The 23621-nt window shown below is 50.4% G+C and overlaps 2 protein-coding genes across 2 annotated transcripts; one reads left to right on the top strand and one right to left on the bottom strand.

The window, feature by feature from the left end:
• Positions 1-12700: 12700 nt before the first annotated feature.
• On the bottom strand, positions 12701-15821 carry TrAFT101_008708 (uncharacterized protein). The gene is made up of 2 exons (XM_024899906.2): positions 14647-15821; positions 12701-14594 (listed from the first exon to the last, which is right to left on the bottom strand). Exons 1-2 carry the CDS (start codon positions 15536-15538, stop codon positions 13036-13038), a joined length of 2451 nt encoding a protein of 816 aa, XP_024761870.2. The 5' UTR covers positions 15539-15821; the 3' UTR covers positions 12701-13035.
• A 6333-nt stretch (positions 15822-22154) lies between these two features.
• On the top strand, positions 22155-22861 carry TrAFT101_008707 (uncharacterized protein; the record flags this gene model as incomplete). Its single annotated transcript, XM_066128409.1, has 2 exons — positions 22155-22241; positions 22458-22861. The coding sequence occupies 2 exons, from the start codon at positions 22155-22157 to the stop codon at positions 22623-22625; spliced, it is 255 nt and encodes an 84-aa protein (XP_065984527.1). The 3' UTR covers positions 22626-22861.
• Positions 22862-23621: the final 760 nt, after the last annotated feature.

Genomic DNA, 23621 nt, shown 5'->3' with positions numbered 1-23621 from the left:
AAACCTCCTTTCCATACAGAGTCAGACAGTTTTACTATAGATTTAATATTTTATTTATAATTAAAACAGGGTGTACTTTTCTTTAAAGAGCAAGATATAAAGATTACAAGTTATTTCAGCCTAACTTTATATAAAAAAGCTTGTTTTATTTATTTTATTTATCTTGTTCGTCTTGTTCGTCTTGTTCGTCTTGTTCGTCTAGTTTGTTCAGTTATTTAATTACTTTAGTTTATTAATTTATATACTCTTGTACTAAAGTAGTTATATTATAAATAATAATATTGTTTTTTATTCTTTTATATTGTAGATATTTAGTTATCTATACAAGATATATATACTCTGTTCTGCCATCTCCGTCGGGCGCGCGCATTACACTTCGCTATACCTATCTCAGTTCTTTTGGACTAAGAAGCCTCCACCGTCTCTTAGCTTTCTTACATAGCTCAAAGATCATCCTCAGCTGGATTGCAATACTCCACTTCAGATGCTACTATTGCGGTTTACTTTCCGAGTCTGACTGCGTAGTCAACTGCAGCTTCTCGGCGAACTTCCATTGCCAACAGCACCCCCTATCTTAGGTTCACCTAGGTAACTGATGGTAAGGCTCCATTATCACAAGATAGACAAGAAAGCGGCAAAAAGAGGAAATTAAGGGACTTGATTAGCTGCAGCCTACAGCTGAACCTCGCTAGATATGTCATTATTCCGACATTTATAGAATACGCAACGCTAAAGAAACAAAGATTCCCGGGACGTGGGTTGAGCTTACCCGTCATTACAAAACTAGCAAAACGATACGATGATTTTTAGCGGTGGCCCTTTGTCAGGTTGCTCTAAGATTGCATGTAAGTCCGTAAACTCCCTCGAAGTTGAAGTGGTGTTGTGAGACTTAGGAATCAAGCGCCCTGAAAGAACGCAACGGCCGCCAAGATGGCGATTTGATCTAACCCAGTTGATTGCTGAAGTTTATGCCAACATTGATAGTGGATATCATGTTTTTTCATCCGGTGTGAGTTTAGAAAATAAGAGATCATGCGATTTTTTTCTCTTCGTCCCATCGTCGATTCTCCGTTTTGCCCCTTTCATAGCTTGTCCTACTATTAACCCAATGCGTATTACACAACAAGCGTCTACTGGGGAGTGGACTAAAGCATCTTGTAATGAGAGGCTATCCACATCGGATGGGCCGATCCTCAGATGCGGCTCAAGAATCTAGACGATGTCAAAGGGGCGTAGGAGATCTCACCCTCCTGAGGCTACACTTGTTGAGTTCTAGACTCATGCAACCGTTCATGTGGAAAGCAAGACTACAGGTACTAGACACGCATGTGCCGTATGGGGTCCAGAGCTAACGAGTGCCGAAGCCATTAATTTTTCCCAGATTTGCCCCCTTTTTTGGTCATATTCAGCCCCCCCAATCGTTGGTTTTTGTGTCTCGTTTTTTTTTTTTTTTTTTACCTTAACGCAGTAAGACGAACGTGACCTGTCAAGCGCGCATCGGAGAAGATTCCAAAAAAAAAAAAAAAAAAAAACCGTATAAGCGCCGCAGGCTATTTAGTCTGACTGTAAATGCGAAGCTCGGTTAAAGCAGTATCAGTCGATGTGTGTCTTGTGCGCTGATTAGAGGGGATACCGGAGCCTTGGAAACAGAGGCACCAAACAAACCTCAGAGGGGCTGGCTATGACAGGCAAGGAGTACAGCAGAATTCCCCCCCTCAATATCATCAATCGGAAGCTAATGCATTGTTACGTTGTATGCGTTTGATTCTAGCGTGCTACTAGAACCTGCTTTGTTTTGTTCTTATCCTTTATCTATGTATTCTGGAGACGGAAGAGCGACAGCGGGTAGGGTGTTTTACATGAAACGCCCGGTATTCTCGGCCATACTTGCTTCGCCTGGCTTCAGCTTTGACACCTCGGCTGTGTGTTCCGAAGACCTGGTTCTAAGCGATGAATTTCATGAATGATAGGGACCGCGCGAGATAGATGAAAGAGTTTCGGTCAAGACGATGCTAGCCTGGGACTTTTGGTGTTAGCGATGCATTGACCGGAAGCCTTATCCGCCGGGGGAGTGCGGAAATAAGACAGCGTAAAATACGGTGAAGCGATGATGTCTGTGCTCGGAACGAAGTACGACGTATTGTGTGGCATCTCATATTACTAGTAGGTATAATTTCGAGTTTTACAAGGGCTACAATATTCATTCACTACGGGAAATGCGAGGCTGTTTGTCACGTCTCAGCTGCTGCCTCTAGCCTCGGCATTTCCTCATGCGGATAAAGAGCAATTGAGTGACGACGTGCAGATGCACAGATCAGCTTCAGAGGCAGTATTGCAATAATGAGGATAATAGTTGCTACAATGGGTATAATGATAATAATAAATAAATAAATAAATAAATAAATTTTTTGAGAAAAAATAAATGAATAAATAAATAAATAGTAAAAAAGTAAAAAAAAAAAAATAAAAAGGTACCCTTTATCGAGCCTGCACAGCTCTCTCTCTCTCTCTCTCTCTTTTACTCTCACATCTCACTTCAATAAGAGCGTCGCTGCCGCTCAGGAACAAGGACAAAACTTGTGATGATGCTTAAACGCGACTCTCTTTTGGTATGATGGGGGTCAGTGGGGGCACATATTTTCTCGATGGCTTCATTATCTCCCCCCAGCATTTCCTTGCCTCTCTGTCTTGCATACATGTATCTCTGAGCGGGCGTGTGTGACATGGACCAGATAGGAAGCAAAAGTGCGCTGTATGCTCGCTTCTGCCGTAAACGAGCCCCCAATGTGTAATCTTACAGCGAGCCGCCCTCGAACTTTTGCATGGTGGCCTGTTAGTCGGCGTGGGAGGGCGCTGACGAAAGGGGGCGAAGTTGAAGCAAGTTGGCCCATTTTGGGCAGCGTGCGGGCAACAAGGATCAGGAAGAGAGGCTGTGTGAAGTGAGACTGGACGCAACGTGCAATGACTACAAGTTTGTAATATAGTGTAGCACTCTGTAGGAGGTTCAGTAAGCATCAGGTCAGAATCGGCTACTGCTACAAAGCAGTCCGAGGAGAGAAAAGAAAAAGAAACGACGAGAAAACAAAGGCCCAAATCGTTTTGGATGAAGGTTGCATATCCGCAAACAGCAGGGCGTTGGTGAGATGCGCATAAGCAGTTGCGACCGCTGGGACAGCAATCCTTCAGGTGGCAACACTACTTGTAAGCCCAAAGCGAGGAAGAGCTGCTGCATTTGCCAAGATAACCCGGGAAAGGAAGCCGAAGCTCGTTAACTGTTAAGGGAAAATTCATCTCCCGGCTCTGGCTGAAGTTGAGTTGAGGCTTTCGTGTGGACTAATGCGGAGAAAGAGGCGTCGATCTGGCTTGACGAGGCTGACGGCATATTCCCCAGCGCGCGGCAAATCATAAAGGGTGTGATGCAGCATGTGCCTAGCTGCAGGACTTTGATATCAAGTGCTCTCTGCGCTGTGTACATGTATGGAGGAGAACGATTGAGCCGTGCACTTGAAGCAGGGTGTGCATGACGAGTCATTTGGGTTCATGATGCCGAGATGTTGCAGTGCATGCTTTCACAGGCAAAGAGATAACAAAAGAAGAAAAAAAGATGAGAGGGCAGGGTTTGGGTAGAATCTCGTGCCTGAGTTGCATCGCGTGTAAGTGAAGATAGTGTATACAGCGCACAAGGCAAGGAATAGCAGGTCCAGGCTAGGATTGCGAGAACTGAGCCACGCGCTTAATGTCTACATCTGTATACGGGCAATTTACCCAGGCGCAGCTATAATACTGGCCCGGACTAATACGCAGAGAGAGGGCGGCAGTTATGGCTATCGTTGTCAAGGCAGGGAGGTTGTTGCTGACCACTCGATTTGCAGTAGGGGAGGGGAGTCCTTGTCCTTGCCACAATGCGAAGAATCAAATCGCACAGGTTCGTTGCTCGGAACGCCGCATAATCGTATAGTGCTTAGTGCTGGCAGGCTGTTGACGATATATCATACTGCTGCACCAGGCACCGGACAAGCATTTCCGCATAAAGGACAGGGGCTCTACGTCAACACTACGAGTAAGAATGCATACCGCTCTAACAAGGAGAGGGAACTTTGAAGCTTACTTGTATCCCAGAGAAAACGGGGAAAACGAGCACAGACAAAGAGGGAAACATGGGGGTCGGGACCGCACAAATCGATTATGCGGGACAGGCAACCGGACCGGCTCCATCTCCATCAACTTGCGGCAGAGCGAGGCTCGCGATTGGCCTGTCGGGCCATTTGTCGCGTCAGGCCCAAGGGGGTAGGCGATTATCCCCGACGCGCTTGTTCCTCCACACTCGGGGCCACGTCGGGCGTAATTGATATTGAAGGGGACTAGAAGTGTCGTTACAAAACTATAGTAGGCGAAAGAGAGCTGGTAATGTGGCCGCGGAGGGTGCTTCATACAGACGACGCAACCATGCTGTGTTTGACACGATGGTGGCAATGGGGGCTATACTAGATACTATTAGTAGTGTTATTCTTGATAATTGGCGTACATTGTACTTTGTAAATTCCAATAGTATGAGGATTGAATCCCGGTGGAAACCCCGAGCCGGAGTTGAGATGCCAAGTCGGCAAAGGACTCGGCTCGTCTTAGTTGCTGCCACTTGTAGAATCAACACTCTAAGTAATTGTAGCAACGATGTTTTTAATCGACGGACTGCTGCAAGAGACATTGCGTCTGGGTATATTTTACCTCATCCAGATACACCACTGTTAGAGTGCGAAACAAAACTAACGATAGACTGCATCGGCGGAACCCGACAATGTTACCGCAACTGACTCTTGGTGTTTGACAAACGTGCGCAAATATGGAATGACATACAAACTGGCATGTTTTCCCCCTTTGCCCAGTCCACAGAAACGCATCTGCCTAGTGATGCACCCCATACTTCTAATACGACTCTGTGTCCATATGTAACAATAATACCCGACGAACGAATCGAGACAGTGGTGTAGCGAAGCGGCTTCTCGCCATCACGTGGCTCCTCATCCTCCAGCAGCCGGGGACGGCGACAAACTCCCCTCCCCTGTCTATGCAGCTAGCTCAAATCAACTCACCTTGAAAATCGGACTACGGAGAGAAATGGGTAGATACAGGGGAAGAGGAGAGCGGAGGGGAGGGGAGGGGAGGGGAGGGGAGGGGAGGGGTTTAGAAAGATGCTAAACAGGGGAATTTTGAGCGAGTTGCTACTGTAAAGTGCTACTACTACTTACAATATGCTAAACTCGCTGCAGGGTTGGACACAAGCGTGTAAGTCCATCGGTTTGAGCGAGAGCCATGGGGGCGTGATGGAGATATGCAGATGAACCACTGGCATAGCTTCACGACGAGTTCCGTTAGCGATGGTTACATATGGAGCCTTTCCATGGGGAGGGGGGGGCCATGAGAGAAGAGGCAGCTGGGGGCCCCCGGAAAGAGGGTGTTGTTATCAAGAGCAAGGAGGGCCTTGTCCGATGCTATCAAGGGACTGGTGCTAGCACAGACACCTGGGCAGAGAGACGAGGCAAGCAGGCATATCCCAGACGAGCAAACAGCCTGGGCGGAGTATTGCCGAGCTGGCTTGTCGACAGCATCAACCATCTGGGGTCCCCTTGGATCTGGTCGGCATGTGTGTGCCTGTGAGTGAGACGGAGCCGTTTGACGAACATGGCTCTGCTGGCCCCCCGTCCACTCCCACGCAGCGACAGCCACAGCCATGATGGGTCATCTGTCATTAGTGATTGGCAGACGAAAAGAAAGTAAAGGGCAAAAAAAAGAGGATTTGCCTAGCGAGATGGCTGATCGATAAATTGAACCTGCCCAGCCTGCTTTGGGGTGATTTGACTCGCCAGCTAGGCGCGGCCGGTGTTGGTGGCTGACGGCGCCTTGATTGGCTGACGCGGAAACGATGGAAGCCTCTGCGAAGGATGATGGAAGTTGTTTATTCCGTCAATTAAAAGCGCGACGTCAAAAACGGGTATCTGGGACTACATACATACATCTCCATACCTACATGTAACTAACAGTATACGCAACAGACCGGCACTACAGCACCACTGTTGTGCCGTGCCGTGCCGTGCCCTTCATACTACATGTACAACAATCAATCAGACGGAGTATCACTAGTAACAGTAGCACAGACAGCTGACTCTCTTCCTGCAGCGAGACCGGGTTCTAATGCAATGCTCCAATCAAGCCATGAGTTTTGCGGAGTAAGAACCCAGCAGCAGCAGGAACAGTAGCAGGCATGGCCAATACCTGTGCCTGGTCTTGGGTAGTATTGATTAGATGCACCTTTTTATCCCTCCCCCTCCCCCGTTCTTTACGCCGCCTCTGCTTTGGGCGATTACACGTAGGCACATAGCTTCTTCCGTCGCATAAATGACGTCAAGAAAATACGGGGGAGAAAAGAGGAAAGGTAGTATCTTCGCTGGTCTATATTTAGAGGGGAAAAGAAAAATGCATGCAAAGAGGGCAAAGACGTAACATTAAAGACAGAAGAAGGGGGAGTGGGTTTATGTAACCTAGAAACCATGTCTTACTGCACGTACGCTCAATTGCATTGCAGTGAAGATTAAAAACGGTATCAAAAGAGGCAATGAGAAGCAGCTGAGAGAGACCACAAAACGCCAACAATGACACGATGTGATACAGTATGGTATGTCCGGTCACAAATCGAGTGTGCTACACACAACAAGCTAGCTAGAGCGAGACGACAGTGCACACCCTCCCCCTTCCCTTCTCTCTTCATTGCCCCCCTACAGACGGCTCTTTTTGTGTGGTTTCTCGTGGGGCGCAAGAGAGAGGCACTGGTGGAATCTGCAGATCCGCCGCAGCCCGGCCGCCGTTTGGTCGATAAAAAAAACCACCCACGATGAAAATTCCCAGAAGCGGGGGGTCCCCTCCCCCTCCTCCCCCCTGGATAGCTGCTGTCAGAAACGGACTGGGGGAGTCTCGCCTTGAACTCTGTAATTTACTTAGCCAGGGGCTGGGCCCCCCTTGCTGCTGAAAGCTGCGGATTGACAATCGCTGGGGCTTTTTTTTTTTACACACTGTTTGCTGAGTTGACTTACACGCCGGGCCTTGGTGTTCACCGGTCTTTTAAGAAACCCCTTGTCGACCTTGACGCCATCACCTTATTCATGCTAAATACGCGCAAAAAGACCATTTTTGGGTCAAGTCCCTTTTTTTTTTTTGGTCTTTTTTCTTCTCTTTTTACTATGTACAAGCTACAGTATGAACATACAGTATGATTCTCATGTTCCCTGCTCTGCGATCATGCGGGTTCGAGAGCAGGTACAGGGACCAGCAAGGCGAAGAAGAGACAAGGTCCAGGGCCACACGAGTTCCCGTACCACCACCAGCAAGATGGATACCTAGATAGTTACAGTATACGCCTCCCCTTGTCCATCTCTTGGGCTCCTCCCCTTGCCGGACCGAAAGTAAAGTGGCTTTTTGTTATGGCTTTTGTTGTTTTGTTTTGTTTTGTTTGATGTATATCTCTCCTTCGGATGAATGGTAACACCCAGCCTTCTGCTGGGGGATGCTGGTAGGTATGACAAGCACATGTCAGCCTTGGACATATATACAGGGCAAAAGAAGCAAAAAAAGGCGAACATGCAGCCGAGGCACGCGGACAGACAGGCATTTGGCTATGGCACACCGCACAGGGCAAGGTACATAGCCTTCTTACTGCCTGGGACAAAAGCCAAAAAAAAAAAAAAAAAAAAAAAAAAAAAAAAAAAAAAAAAAAAAAAAGGAACCGTTCCCAAGTGAGGCACTCGTATAATGTAGGCATCTACAGTGCCCCGGAGGAAAGGGACAAGGTGTACATGTATGGCTGCTGGGCCAAAAAAAGAGCCGCCGCCACAGCCGCAGCTACTATACGGCTATGGATGAGAAGAAACCTTGAGGTATGTGGTCTTGGCTTCTCGGCCCAGGTCCGTGGATCAGGGCAGCCGAGACTACTGTTGTAAGCGCTGTGAGACGCTTTTGGACCTCCTCTCATTGTCTTAGTGCCGTTATATTTCTGGCGATATGTCTTAGATATCACTGCCAGGCTAGTCGATTCAGACCCCGTTGATGCTCGCAGCCACGAGTCAGTCTCCCGAAAGCAGTATAAGCATAGTATCCTAAAATGACTAGAAGCCAACCAATGTCCCGTACAGTACAAATCTTGCCTCGTTCTAGCCTTTATTAGATGTGTGGTCTTGATCCGCCACGTGCCGTGTGCCGTGTTCCTGGAATCCAATCCAGCTCTGGATAGGATAACGTTCACGGTGTTGCTTCGGCTTCGGCCGTCTTTGCCTTTTCCGCGCATGTTTTTTTTTTTTTTTTTTTTTTTTTTTTTTTTTGCAGGCTGCAGATTCCTAAAAGAGAATAACAGAACAGACGGAGGAGATTGTAGAGAAACAGGTCGTTTTGATTCCAGTTACGTCACATCCCCAGGGTATTTCCCGACGTCGGGAATGCTGGATTCCCGCAGCCCGTATATACAACGTTTTACGCCTGGAGGAGCATATTACCACATCCGGATACATGTATATACAAGCCACAGCTTCAACCCTCTGCCCAATATCATGCGGTACCTGGGCATCGGAACGCATGGCACGACTTGGCATTACATCGCTTCAAAACCCCCCTCCTGTGATTTTCCCTCTTTGCCCCTCTTCCCTCTCCACTGCGCCTTGGGGGCTCGATGGCCATGCAGTGACATGCCATCAAACGATGAAGCCAGGCTAGACATCATGCTTTCACAGCTTCCTCTCGTCCAGGCGCGGTCCGGCTGCTCACGCCACCACGCCTCGGTATAGCACAAATGGCACTTATCTACAGCGAAAACTCGAACTACCGAAACTAAATGAGTCGACCGACGCTCCAGACTTTTCTTTTTTTATTTCTCTCTCCGCCATGGGACGGAACACTCCCTCGTAGTCTAAAACGCCGGCCGCCAGCCACACGTTGTCCGTTCCGCGAATCCGACTCGACAAAAACACCTCGCTTGTTCCAGAATAGGAAAATTTTGGATCGTCCTACTGTCGCTTTAGTGTGGCCGATGGGGCAACGCACTGCCCATATTATTTTACGGAGCGTCCGATATATCGCCCTATATGCTTACATCTTGGGGCCTTTTCTTTTTTTTGCTCTCTCTATCTAAGCGCTTTGCATTAGGTTCAAACGAATTCACCAAACGGAATAATCACCATCAAGGTTGACAAAGACGGGGAACTTTCTCCGTATTAGTTGCAACATGGCCTACAGCCACGCTTTATGCGGATTACACGCCACTCACCACTATTCACGAGGCGTCTGTCCTTTTCATTCTATCCTAAAACATTAGCCTCGCGGTGATCAGAGCTTAGTGTAGGACAATGAGCTAGCCGCGGACGAATCACTCCCTCTTCCCCCAGATCGTGTCCATCAATAAGAGCCCGTGATTCAACGGCATTTGCTGGACGGTATAAGCGCCAGTGGGCATTGTCCGTTCTCCATTTCTTTTTTAGTGAGCAGATCCCCCATGTAAAAGTGCCGAGCGGAGGGCGTCTTGCACATGTTCTCGTGCGTACGACGTAATGTAGTAATACTACTTGTGCTATGTATGTATCTACATTCACAGAGGCTAAAGAAATGCCCACACTCGCCTGTTCCTCTATATTCGCGCGGTTTCCCCCCCCCCCAAAAAAAAAAAAAAAAAGAAAAAGAAAAATAAAAGTGAAATGTTACCACCAAGGTGTCCCATCTTCAACGACCCCTAGTCCTTCCGCGGAACAGCACGCCAATCATTGGATGGGGATCTGCAAGACTATTCCGCCATCAGGCATAGCGAAATTATACGTCGTCTTTTTTTATACATGCCTACTAGTAGACGCGAGGTCTGCCTGACTACCTACCAGTACATAGTCTACATGTTCTATGTATTATCAGCCGTTCTAGGCATGAGGATCTGCGTTTTGGCCAGCAGATAAGCTTGATGGAAAGCTCTCCATTTCACATACGAGGCTTCGAATCACATCATGGCATCGCCCTCGGCTGTGGAGCTACCTATAGATACACCCTCCAGGCACCAGGGCACATGCATCTGCACAACCTAAATCGCACCCAGCACTAAGAAAGCTCGCTTCGAACGAGTCAGAAATACAGTAGTAGTATTAGTAGTGGTAGTAAAAAAAGAGCAGCTCACGATACCACACACGGTACAGGACACCACAGACACGTCGCCTAAATTTAACAGATTCTTGCACGAATGAGTAATTCTCCTTCCCCTCACTTGCACTTACTGCAATAAGCCCGCCTCCACAGCGCAGCAGAAATAAGCCTCGCGCTCAGGCCACCGCAATCTCTGTGCTTACGGCCCTCTCTCTTTGATCTGATATCTCCTAGGAAGAAAAGGACCCTCTCATCACCTGGTCTGGTCTACCCTTTTTTTCCCGTCCAATCCGAGCCAGCCAATGAGCATCAGCAGCCAAGCCCGATGCATGAAACGATCCGGAGTTTTTTCTTTTTCTTTTTTTTTTCAATTTGTCGTTTGGTTCGTTCTCGCTGCCCATGAATGCTGGGGCCTTTTTGCGCCTCTCATATCACTGCCTGCTTGGCCCAGCTAGCCCCCCCCGTACATACATACATACATACCAGGCCTCTACTACTAAGTACTCTTACCGTTGACGGCGTCAATGCCTGATTACATAGTATGCAGTACTCGTACCGGTATCCGCAGCTCACTCCGACCTGATTCCGCTTCTACTAGAACTAAGGTATAACAAAGTTCAGCCGTGGAGACACAAGCGCTGGGCGTTTTTGGCGTTTGGAATGGCGGTTATTAGTCGCGAGGGCTTGAATCATGACAAGACGGGATATTCCATATATCACGCAAAATAGCACCGTCTACGGCAGCAAACTAAGAGCAACAGGGAAAGAGGGAAACAAAAAAAGACAACAGAAAACGACGAGGCACATAATCCGAGAACGAACAAGAGGAGCAATAAAAGTCTCATACCACGGAAGAAATACGTCGGCACCTCGCCATCCCATACTGTACCAGTTTCTTACCGCAGCATTCTCGCCGGTGGCTCCCCCGAGCCGTCCCATCGGCCTGCGGATGAGTGTCTACCGATGGTGGGCTGTCCTTTGACCTACCAAGGTACATGCAGCCAGGCTCTCTCTCTCTCTCGCTCGCTCGCTCTGTGTAATCCGTCATCCATTATGTACGGTGAGCCGCGTTGCATTGACTTAGTAAACAATATAATAGCATGTCCTCATCACGGGATGACAATTCCATGCCCCCAAAGAACAAGCAAACGCACGCCCAGCTTGCCATGAAACCATCCATCACGACGTCTCTCCATCCGGCCATTCCATCTCACGCCCCCATCCCAAACATCTCCAATCAATAAAAATCCTCGGCCAGAAGAGGAAATACGCAACCAAACCTTCTTGGATGCGGCTTCAAGAAACGGAAAGACGATCAAAAAGGAACAGGTAGGGACCCTGAAAATCTCACCTCCATCGCCTGTCCGTCCACGCGACGTTTCCACCTAGCTTAGCTCGCCGTTCCTAGTCTCACCTCACGCTCCTCCCGCGCTCTCTCTCTCTCTCTTATTCTCCATTGCACACCTACTAAAATCCCGGCGGCGCCCGCTGACATGCACAATACCGTTTATTATACTCCGTATTTATCCGTGTCCTTTTTTTAACTAATTAATTATTCCGCTTACTTTGAGAGCTACATCTGCCGAATCAATCTTCCGTTCCCACAATTTGACAAAGTAGTGCCAGTAGTAGATACTACTTGTAGTATTACTAGGCATAACAAAGAGATGAGAGGGAAAAAAAAGGCCATAGCTACCGATACTAGTGCCTCAAGTAGGAGAAAAAAACAGGCGCTAATATCTAGATTTGTACCACACGCCACACCCTTCTGGCTTGCTTCGTACATCCATCTGATTCCTCCAAGATACGGCGGGCCAGAAACCACCCTCCATGTCATCATCCCATTTCCCTTTTGAAAACAACCTCGTCTCTTTCTCTCTCTCTCTCTCTCTCTCTCTCCGTCTATCTCTCGGACCTCTCTCGGGTACCAACCAATCTGGTAGCAGCTTCGGCTGGGCCCGTTCAATAATCACCACACGCCCCCCTGCCCTTTGCCAGCACCAGCACCAGCACCACTGCCACTGCCACTATCTACTACTACTACCACGTAGGTACAAAACATGTGAGAGCAGTGCTACCCAAGAACTAATATCAAATCCTCTCTCCTATGTCTATTCTTGTCTCGCCAGCAAGTGCTATCCTGGTGCCTGGTGCCTGGCGCCTTGTGCCTTGCAGCTGGGGGGGATTCAAACCTCTCTCACCATCCCATCTAGGCGGACGCGAATACGGACGTCCTCGCCCAGCTTGCCTGTTTCCAACCCGTTTTCCTAGATGGGGGCCTTTTGCTATGGACTTTTGGAATCGGCATCGCCGAGAACTAGCGTCATCAGTCCGAGCAGATATGCCAGCATTGTTACGAACTGTAATACGCTGCTATCCTATTATATCAGCACAAAAGTAAACGTGACATTGATAACAGCTATCTCGGTGAGATCAACCTGATTTATGCATGCATACTTGTCGTTCCCTCGCCAAATAAACTTGCACCTAGAGTTCACCATGCAGCTCAAAGTAGAATTCTTAGTAGTTGTTAAAAACTCAATTCCATTGCTGTGAAACGCCAAGGTTATGCCAAGCTGTTTATACCCGCTAGCTAATGCAACTAACTCATTGAGATTCCCAAAACTGAAATACATACAGTACATGCAGACATTGCCGCTCATCATCAAAGTCCATGCAGGACAGTAAGCTATTGTACAGAAACTGATGCCCATTTTTTCATCGCGTAATACCATATACAGGTGGATAACCCCCCCAAAAAAAGGAGAAGACAAAAAAAAAAAAAACAAAGAGGAAACGACAAAGAAAAGGAAAGAAGGAAAAACCACAAAAGTATATACAATCAAAATAGGAAAAAAAAAGAAGTCTTTGCTTTAATCAAAACATAATCCACTCAACCCCGGCGCCTGGTCCGCCAAGGCACTTGGTCCAGTTGAAGGGGCCGCGGCCAGTTCCCATAGCATTGTAGTAGTCAAGCTTTGCGTCATTCTTGATCTCCCCTGACCACAGTTTTTCCAATACGTCAAGAGCTGCCAGGTTATTCATGTAGCCAGATCGGCTCATGATACCACGGCATTTTTCCCGTATAACGTTCTGCTGCGACTCCACAATGCACTCTGAACCTGCAATAAACAGCGGCCAGAGTAAAAACTTTTCTGCGGAGCTGCTAGTCTCTAAGCTCGTTGCATGATAAACAACATGGCTAACAAGATTCTGGAAGTTGGAATGCGTAGATGATGTCTGCGGGTTTGCAAGGCGCTCGGAGTAGAGTAAAGCCGCATACCGAAATGCCTCGGAAACAGCCCCCAAATCCCGAACCTGGCCTGTAGTTGGTGATCCTGGTAGTGACTTGGCCAATGACGATGCGTCAAACTGCCAATCTTGAAGCTCTTTTCGTGCCGCTCTCCACTCTGCCCAAAAGATGACTCGACGTTCATCGAAGGATATGGAGGAATACATTGCAGAAGCAAGCATTTCGTCATCATTGATTGTAGTGCCGAAGCCATTTCCATCAAATCGTGGGGTCGGGCTTGATGCCCCGCCTGCACTATCCTGTTCAGATGGCGTCAATTCGTTGATGCCTTGCACAGACCGATGTTGGGATAAAAGATTCAGGCGGCCCAGCTTGCCAATCGTCTTGAAAAGCTTTCGATCACATCCAATCATGTTTTCGGATCCCGCAGGTAGATCCTGCACATCAGGAGACACGCCCTCAAAACCGGGTGCCAGCTGCGCTTCTCGCTCATTAATGCTGGCTGAAATGGCGTCGAGGTAGGTAAAGAGAGTCTCCATCCATGAAGAGTCCTTAGATGAGGCTGGTTGTCGGGATCTCCTCATGGCTAGAATCTGACGTACGCCCACAAACTGGGTATGGAACTTTGCCACACCAGATTCCACCATTCGATAATGGCACAAGAGAAGGATCGTTGCAAGCACCGAGTCATGATGTGATCTCGTTGGGTCGCTTAGTTGCCGATTCAAAAGATCTACAGCCAAGTTTCGATGCTGCACCTCTTCAGACAGTGATTGATCCTCAATCTCCGGCCCTGGGGTGGACTCAGAGGCTTGCTTCTCCAGCATCAGTGTCGTAAGCAATTCCCGTGTTCCGTATCCTAAGCTCAGTCTTCTCTTCATTCGCAAATTGCAAGCCGATAAGGCACAAATCGCATGCTGCACGCTTGGATTGTGCACAGCGAGGCGGAGAACGTGTTCTCTGAAAGGGTTATGAGGGCCATCTATAAAGACCATAGATGGGGCCATTGTAATCTTGAAGTAATCCATGAAAAACGGCATCTTGGCCAACAGATCCGTCTTAGAGCCAACCTGCCCAAACCATTGCACCTGGCCACTACTATGGCGCCTCCGTTGTTGTATTTCTTTTCGTGCAATTCGAGGTGTGGAGCCACCACCGGCACCCGCATCGACTTCAGGGACACCTGCTCGCTTATTAGAAGGGAAAGGCCGGGCAGGGCGCCATGTGATGCTCACTGAGGCTTTCACAACCCCGCATAAGTTTGTGGCCCAAGTGCGATCCAAAAGGATCCATGTGATGGCTCAGGGCAGAGTGAGGCTCTGAAGGGGCGTAGACGAGCCCAGGATAAGAGGTTGGGGCGCGGCAGTGGTCAAGGACCAGCACGGTAGGAGGGCTCTGCGCAATGGGAGAGCTGTGCTGGGCAGGATATCCGTCATACAGGACGTTTGGGCTGTGGCTGAAGGGGATCTCTTCGCGGGCATAAGATTGGCTCAGAGGAGAAAGGTAGTCTACCTCGCTGCCAACCGACTCGCATGAGGAGGAAAGCGCGTCAGTGCTCAGATGAAGAGGAAACCTAGCATATCTCGGCGTCACATCTGGCGAGTGCACAAGGCTTGGAGAGTATCCCCAGCTGCTCTGCGTCATCGGCGGGGTGTGGTTGTGGTGTGAGATAGAGAGGTAGTCGTACGCGGGGACTTGGTAAGCCGGAGTAGTTGGCGTTGAAGCCGTATGCGTGGTTGAAGGAATATCAATAGGGCTTCGAGCCAAGTTTGTCGACAAAGAAGCGGCGCTGGAATGGGCCCTTGCTCGCGAAACGGGCGACTTCTTGGGCTCACGAGTGACGGGAGGGGCCTTGGCAATGGGCAAAGATAGCCCACGAAGCTTGCCGCGGCTGGCAACACCAACACCCCAAGTAAGCTGAGTCTTGTAGCCCGAGCATTCGTTACCGATTTCAAGGCATTGAGAGCAGTAAGGTCGACGACGATCGCATTTGACATTGCGTTTCGAGCATGTGAAGCAGTCGTCTGCGGCACCACCAGCAGGAGCGCGTCTTCTGCGCTTGCGTATGGTAGCAGAGGTGTCCTTGACAGCCACAGCCACGGTAGGTTGAGATAACGGAGCAGTCATGTTGTTGTGAGAGCGGCGGATTTTCGAGGGGAAAAGGTATATGTACAACAAAGATTGTTGGTTGGCTGCCGAGCTAAGATTCTCTGAGAGTCTCAACTTAGACGAAGGGAGGGGCAGATATAATGTATATATAGACAGGTATATATAGGTATATATAGACAGGTATATATATATATATATATATCGATGCTTAATGCAGTCAAAGATAGAGGGATAACTTGAAAAGGGAGGGAGATGGAGAGAGAATATAAGATGGAGTAGTTTGGGATAATGAAGTAAGTTATGCCGAGTGTCAAAGCAGCCAGATGAAGACGGACATGATGAGGGTTATGTATGAATGAGAGGGACGGATATTGTGTGGTGTGAATCGGCACAAGTCCTGGACCCGGCTGATATGGAGTGGCTCACACCAAAAAAAAAACCATGACCAGGATGGCACTTCACAGTAGCGGCAAAGGCAGTGGTAGCCGGGGCGCTTGTGCCATGGATCGTGAGCAAGGGGCGACTTGCAAGTGCTTTGATGGCGGTGGGCTATCTGGATATGAATCCCCGTACTGCAGTAAGAGCAGCGGCCCTGGATAAAGAGGAGAAGATCAGCGGGACTGGCACATGAAGAGAGACTAGCCAGGCCGGGATTTCATCTCCAAGGGTGGCCTTTTCTGCACGCCCCCCTAGCTCGGGCCCTCTTGTGAACTAGCCTCCCAGGTCTGCACTGACAGGGGGGCCCCCCAAGTGAGAGCCGCAGACAAGGTGGGTGGTAAGGCATGTGGTGCATGATGGGGAAACAGGGGTGGGCGATTAGGGCCGTTCTGTCTTTGATGCCAGTTCCTTGTCATCAGGGCCAGCCGGGGTGCGCTTAGATGGGGGTCGTCGATTTGGGAGGGTGTACGGTAAGGCGTGAGGTTTGGGGATGGAGGCGGAGGGTATGGAGACGCCCTGTATAGCCAGTTCCGCTGCTAAAAACAAAACGGAGCAGAAAAGAGCAAAAACGCCAGCCGAAGATGCAAAGATGACTCCAAGCATACCAAGAGTCAATGCATGGACTGGCATTGGCACATGGACAGTGCCTGTGAATGCGTTTCTGCGCAGACCACCCCCCTCCCACCTCCGCATACTCGTAGTCGTAGCAGCAGCATAGCTTGCTAAGCAGCAGTCCTGAGGATGGAGAGCGGTTGAAACTCGCAGCCATCCTCTTTGGGTGCGAGCGAAACGTTTCCTCTCGCTGCTATCTTGGATGTAAGATGAAACTTGTAATCATATGTTTCTATTTCCATCTTGTCGGTCACGCCGTCGCCGGCGAAGCAGCCGTTGAAGCCTCTGGCCAGTATGTACTATTCCCAATTTCAATCCCTTTGGTCCACAGCATCAGCAAATAGCCGAGGATGTGAAGCACGGAGTAGAAGGCGCTTTTATTATGGTGCAAGCAGGCGGGATGCCCCCCGAACGGAGCAGATTGAGAGGACAGACGGAAGCAATAACGGACAGCAGCCCCTCTACTCTTCCGGGGCTACTCGTCACTAAGAAAGGACGAAATCAGACAATGCCCTTGAGCCTGGTTTGGCGCACAGTAGCTGGGACGAGACCGTGTACTCCGGAGCAGCGAGGCGCTAAGGAGCCCCGGGAGCGGCTACTACTTGGTGTCTAGCGTTGCTGTGGCTCCAATTGCATAGGTCCTTTTGCAAAATCCACCGCGAGCCCACTCGGCGCAGGCGTTCTACTTGTACACTTGTACGCAGATATGCCCAAAACGATTGTTAGCATATCGCTCGCGAACTCGGCCGCCGCACTGCCAGTATCTGGGTACCTGAGTGCTGAGGCCGGTCCTGAGATTAGGATGCACAATGAGGCTCGGCGAGTATCTGGTAAAGCCGGCGACATGTCATCCGCTACGGGCTGAGCTTTCCCAGCTAGTCATCTCGGCCGAACAATCTGGCGCATCTGCCGTTATCAGATTCCACTAACCCGTTTGTCATGCTCGAGCACGGAGCAAAGAGTCGTCGAAACTACGAGCACGCTCGAGTCCGCGGTCCTTGAGTATGTAAGAGCACGTTTGAAGGGCGCCGCCCCCCGAAGAATGACATTGTCAAACAAGCCCAGACCCTTGTGCTTCGGGGAGGGGCATCGTGAGACCGACGAGTGACGCAAATGACGGAGGACCAAGGTGCAACACAACCCACCAGCGCATGTGAGCAGCGGCCGCGCGCACTCACCAACACCCAAATTGACTCTCGAAATGCCGGCTGGAATGCAAAAACGACTGATTGACGAGCTGTGCTCGGTGTCTTGTGGGGAGCGGGCGCGGGCCGTGCTTGTTGGTCTGACCTGTTTGTTGCGTGATGGATGGTGAGTGGACGAGCAAGGTGTGTGTGTCGTGGGAATTTCGTCCGAGTGCCGGGAAATTCTTTGCATCGGCAAAAGAAGGTGTGCCCCTCTATCTCGCAAGATTCCCTGTCTCTACTGCGCCTGGCGTCCTCTTCGCGAGCTGAGAGCCTCTTCTTGGAGTCTAGACGCTGGAAAGGGGGCATTCTTCGCTCGACGCCGCTTATAAGCCGGAGCTGCCATGATTGTCAGGGCCAAGAGCGGGTAACCAATTTGTCGGGAACTGTGCTCCGTAGCAACAGCAGCACGAAGCATGATTGATGGAGCGTGCTCCGTAGAGACGGGATAGATTTGAGCCACTCTACTGTATACGTGCGACGCTGGGCATGGAGGACGACCGTTTGGGAAAAAGCCACCAACCGCGAGCCCGGATACACCCTGCTGCTGGGTGCTAGCGGGCTAGTGCTCGTAGTGCCGTGGCAGTCGCTGGCTAATCGCAGTGCTGCTCCGCAGTCCTTGGAATTTGTGCTGTTGGTTCACAGAAGTTGCCAAATGGAACTTTTTAGCTGGCTTCTACCAACAGTTCCGATAAGATCACGTTGGCGCCTTAGTTCATCTACACTACTGTGTACTACTGTGGTGTGCTGTAGATCTTCGTTGCCGTTGGCAGCTGCTGTGTAGAAGGGCGGTCACGGAGACGTCGCGGGCGGCGCTGCGCTTGCCTGGTGCCCGCGTTTAGCTCTTGCCGCCACTCCCCGCTGTCCGCTGTTGGCTACATGTGCTAAGTAGACACGATACTTGGTGCCGCCACCACTTACAGTGCCAATGGCCTTGTACTGTACATCCGCAACAGGTTCATTCTGCTTGCTGCCCATCCCGCGTGCCAAGGCAAATGTCCATTCGCCCTTTCCCTCTGAAGCTAGAAGCTAGGAGAAAACGCAACCCAAAGTCATGCTCTTCAAACCTCTTACATCATCTGGCAGAAAGCCACACAGAGCTAGGCTTAGGGCTGTCATGTCGATGGCCGTGACAGCGATCAACAGGAGAGCGTCGATACCGTCAAGATAGCCGGCTTGCTGATCAGCCAACCCATGCGCGCATCTTCTGCGGTCGACTTTAATCCGTGACCGTGGCCGCCGATCGCCCAGCTGGTGTGATGTGCTGCGAGGTGCGCGTGCGGGCAGATTCGGCAGCGTCTGCATTACTCGAGCAGATTGAGGATGCACCAACTCCGCCGAGCAAGCAGCCTGTGAAGTGGCTAGAATGAAAAAAGAACAGAAAAGAAAACAATGCACACAAGGCACACAATGCCTATTACTCGCACCAATGTTTTAGTTGCGGCAATCGCTCGATGCCGAGTGGAACTGCTCGAGATGCAGTAAAATGAAGGACCGCCTCGGCGCTGGAGACGGTATCAGAACGGAGCCAAAAGTGTGGCACAACCGCCGGCTAGGAGGTGTCATTGGACGAGCCGCAAACGCTCAGCACAGAGAGGACGGTCGGCAGCGGCGCATCAGATCAGCCGGGCGACATCATCTGATCTGAGACCGCATCGGCCAGTGGCGAGATGCACATCCCTCCAAGATAGCCGCGACCTGTGAAACTCCGTGGAACAGGCCACCGCGTGTTTCTGAACTTACTCGCGGGTGTCTGTAGGTGCACTGCGCATGTCACCGCGCCGTCTGAGGGGCCTCTGGAGTAAACGGAGCGCCTCCGTTAAAAGCATACAAAGCCTTCCACAAGGTACATACCGCCGCAGCCAGTATGCCGCATGTGGAGCGCGCTACACCCCTCCCCCACTGCGCCACAGGTACCATCTGCTGGTGTTCTGCTGGGACGGGTACCTTTCGACGCTGTCTAGGCGGTGCTCGCTCGCTTCGATGTTATGCCCAAGACAGGTTGGACAGTGGTCACCCTTGCTGCTGTTGCTTTGGCGAAGACTTGGCATCAAGTGCAGCATCTGTCTGCCCAGGCGCCTTGTGCAGTATGCGAACATCTCTAGCATCTCTGCCATTTCTGTTTACCGACCTGCGCTGGATGCTAGACGTCAGCCGACGTGTAAAGGTACGAGCATGCAATACCTACCTACTGCCACTACCAGCGGAGCATGTGCATGTAGGTACTCGTCTGGTATCGCAGGCGTGTGTCGAATAGGACAGGGAGCCGGGGTTCTGCAGCAACCTCGCCAGATTGCCCATTGATGCCATCTAACCACCAACAGAATTCGCTCTTCTGGAATCATGCTGTGGTGCTGCGTCCAGGCATTGGCTGCTCATTTCCCCCCTAGTCTCTGAATATTATGCGAGAGCCACGCGAGACACCGAGCCTCGAAACAGGTTGTGGAATTGACTGTTTGGATACGCTAATGTTTGCTGCTGCTAATAATGCTAGCCGTCTTTTGGTCGCTTTTTCTTTCTCTTTTTTTTTCCCTCTTGTTCTATTAACTAAGAAAATTTTAGCCCCTTGTCTCTTCCTCTCGGCCGCAGGTTTCGGGTGATTGATTCTGGGAACCGACTTGTACGTACCAGACGCTAGACATCAGTCGCCTACAGTAGGCTCTCTTTCTCAGCATCAGCGGCATCTCGGAGAAATCGTGCGCACGCCCTCTTCACAATCACACGGAGGTTGTAGCGGGCCAGGGGAGTCTTGGGGCTCTTTCGGGCAAGGTGCTCCGTACGGACTGAGACTCAGAAGGCATTATTACGGCTCTTTGATTGGCTGGTTTACTCCAATGACTGCAGTGCGGCGAAGTGTGCGGTTGATTAAGTAAAGCCCAAATTAAGCTTGTTGAGCTACACATGTGCTGTATATGCTCGAGCTGCTCTCCACTAGGTGACTGTCTGGCTTCAACCTTCACCGTCCCCCATCAGCTGCCCAGTGCTAACAATGGAAATCGTGGCATCGTGACCGGATTGGGCCAACAGGTGGCGGCTCCGGCGTGTCGATCACCGACGGCTCCACCAAACAAAGCGCGTATCGACCCTTGCCCTCCAAGACTTGCAGCGAGGTCGACTTCTGCCCAAAACTTGGTGTGTTGCTAGCACCACCCGTCTTGTCAGCTCTCAGTGGCCTCGCTGCCAAAGCCAATCGTCAACGGAGGAAGCCATGTGTCGAGCCAGTTCAAACGGTAGGGGTCGGACGGAGCCTGCGAAAGCAGTGGTCGACTCACGGAAGAGGGACCCAATCGGACATCATCGACTCTGCAAAACCAGATGGCGGTTTCAAAGGCGGCACTCGCATTTAATTCAGGATCAAGGCACCTACGAATACCTAGCTGCTTACTGCGTGCTTGTTACGGCTCCTTCGGACGGTTGTTCTTCCTCGGTGTCGATTTGGACAACAATCAATGCAAATGCTTGAGCTTCACGGAGTACTCCGTAGGATTGCGGACCGCATCGGCGCCTTTAACCCCATCGGCGCCCATTCCAGCGTAGGTACATAGCAGGTAGTAGCGTTCTCGTCGATTACCCTACAAGGAGCAATGCAACCACATGGTTCCCAATGCTGCTAGAGAGCACATGAGTGGGTCGGCGCGAAAGCTGCAGTCGCATCGTGAACTTGCTTCAGTCATGTATTAGTCGATTAGTCGACGCCGTTTTCCCCATTACTGGCATGCTGGCAGCACGGGATGGCAGTCGGTGATCTCATTGCCCAGGCAGACGAATGCTACGCTCCTCTCGGCATCACGATAACGGGAAAAGCTTCGTCCTTCCCCAGGCCCAAGCTTCTTGTGTTACTATTAAGGGCAAACCTTATCATCAAGACTATTGAACTGCCTCTGAAGCGCGCTCCGAAGAACCAGCATCATCATCCACCTGGGCCGAGGCGCCAGGAACGCACGAGCTTTTAGCATTGCAAAGCGGAGCGGCCATGCTTCGGCCAGCCATGGCAGGTATCCATTCGCTTTAACCGCATAGTACCTGTATGCGATGGCGTTATCGCTGGGTGGGGGCATGCGAAAGAAAAAGAGAACCCAAAGTTGATAGAAATGGAGAGAAGAAAAATTTTCTCTTCTATAACCCATCCAGCTGCTAGTAAAGTGACGGTGATAAGGGCTGCAGCGATACGCAGGCTGGTGGATGCAGTAAAAGTTCCGGCCTGAGCGTACACAGTGACAGTCATCATCAGGGGAGTAGTCCACCTTGGTTTGTTAACGCATGTGCTTTGCCCCTTGGCCCGCATACCTAGGTACTGCTGGGTCTACCGCGTGGTGCTGCCCACATTGGCTTGTTCCAGTAAAAGACGGTGCGGGTTCACGGGGCTGAAGGGGAGGACAACTCGCTAGAAAATATGAGGAATGCTGCGTGGAAGCCTAGCCGGCTTGAAGTCGCTCAAGTCTCAATCTCAGCAGTTCCAAAAGTTCCCTTCGTGGCCTTCGGCGAATGTGAGAAAAAGGTGGCGTTGGATGTGATTATGCTTCTGGGGGAGTAGCGCTTGATGCCGAGAGATCTTCCTGCAATAACAAGTTCGTCATCTCAGGTGATCTTTCTGCCTGATCACCCACATTCCAAGCTCTTTTGCCTCTTACTTAATCAAATCGATTAGCAAAGGGAGCTGGTGCCTGAGGTGCTTGCTCTTTCCCAGCGGCTTATGTAAGTAGCTCTCTCAAGCTCGCAAGACGAGGTCTTCATCAGCTACCTGCAACCACACACCGCTTGATCTGGAGAAAGCTGTCAAGCTGCAATGGAATAAAATGTGGAATTCGGATCGCTCATCGAACTCTTGGCGACCTAGATTCGAACCAAATGCCGGAGGTGTCCCTGAATAGGGATAGTATCACGATCCGTGCGGGCAGGATATGGGCTCTTAGCTCTGTTTTAAGCCAGCAGGCGACCAATTGACGACGACACCATCACCGATTGACCGGCTAGACTCCCTCCCGATAGCCCGCGCAGCAGAGTAACCAGCGAGGCGAGAAATGGTCTCCATGGGCGTCCTATGCTACCCTACTTGCGATTAGAGAAGAGAGATGCACAAAACGATGCGAAATGGTAATCTACAGTTCGTGCTGGTACCTACCAATTTACTTGGCTAGTATTCCCAGGAAAGGAATTCTTGAATCTGACCGTCGAGTCCTGCGAGAGCCTAGGTTTGATGCACCAGCGAGGTAGGCAAATCCCGCTATCCGCTACGCCCAACCCCGGATCTACCAGCATACAGGTACGAGTAGTACGAGGTATACCCGTGCTACTGCTCACGGCATTTGGCTGAGAGACTGCCATAGCTGCATGCGTACTCGTATGCCATGTTGCGATGGGTCCATCTATGTACAAGCAAAGAGCCAAGACGTGGGACTGTCGCTACTCCCCGATTGGCTAAGCAAGAGAGCCGACCAGGAGTACAACGTTGCAGCAATGCCTCGATATCTATTGTGCCTGCTGCCGTATATCCACCATCCCTCACCTCTGGACCGCGACGAACCCGTCTAGCAATCATAGCTTTATCTTTTAGCTCTATAGAGCTCTGCACCTCAAGCGGACGCTAACTGCCCAGTATTGTGGCATTTAGTCGAAATGTCTCATCCGGGCTTTGCCTTTGACATGTCCGAAGGCACCGAAGGATCAACAGGGGGGCGGTTCATCAACCGAAGTCCAAGCCACTCCCTGCATCGCGAAAACCTTTTTTTTTTAATGAGAGTGTTTAAACGCGTACAAGTGCCTCCATATGGTTCGTACCTTTCCCTAGCCGCCTTATTAGAGCCTTTTTGGAAGAATTTCCTGCACGGAGGACTGACTGATTCATCCTAGTGCAGGCAACGGGGCCT

The sequence above is a fragment of the Trichoderma asperellum genome, chromosome 5, assembly GCF_020647865.1.
Source record: "Trichoderma asperellum chromosome 5, complete sequence".
Taxonomy (NCBI): domain Eukaryota; kingdom Fungi; phylum Ascomycota; class Sordariomycetes; order Hypocreales; family Hypocreaceae; genus Trichoderma; species Trichoderma asperellum.
This window is presented reverse-complemented; position numbering and strand designations above follow the sequence as displayed.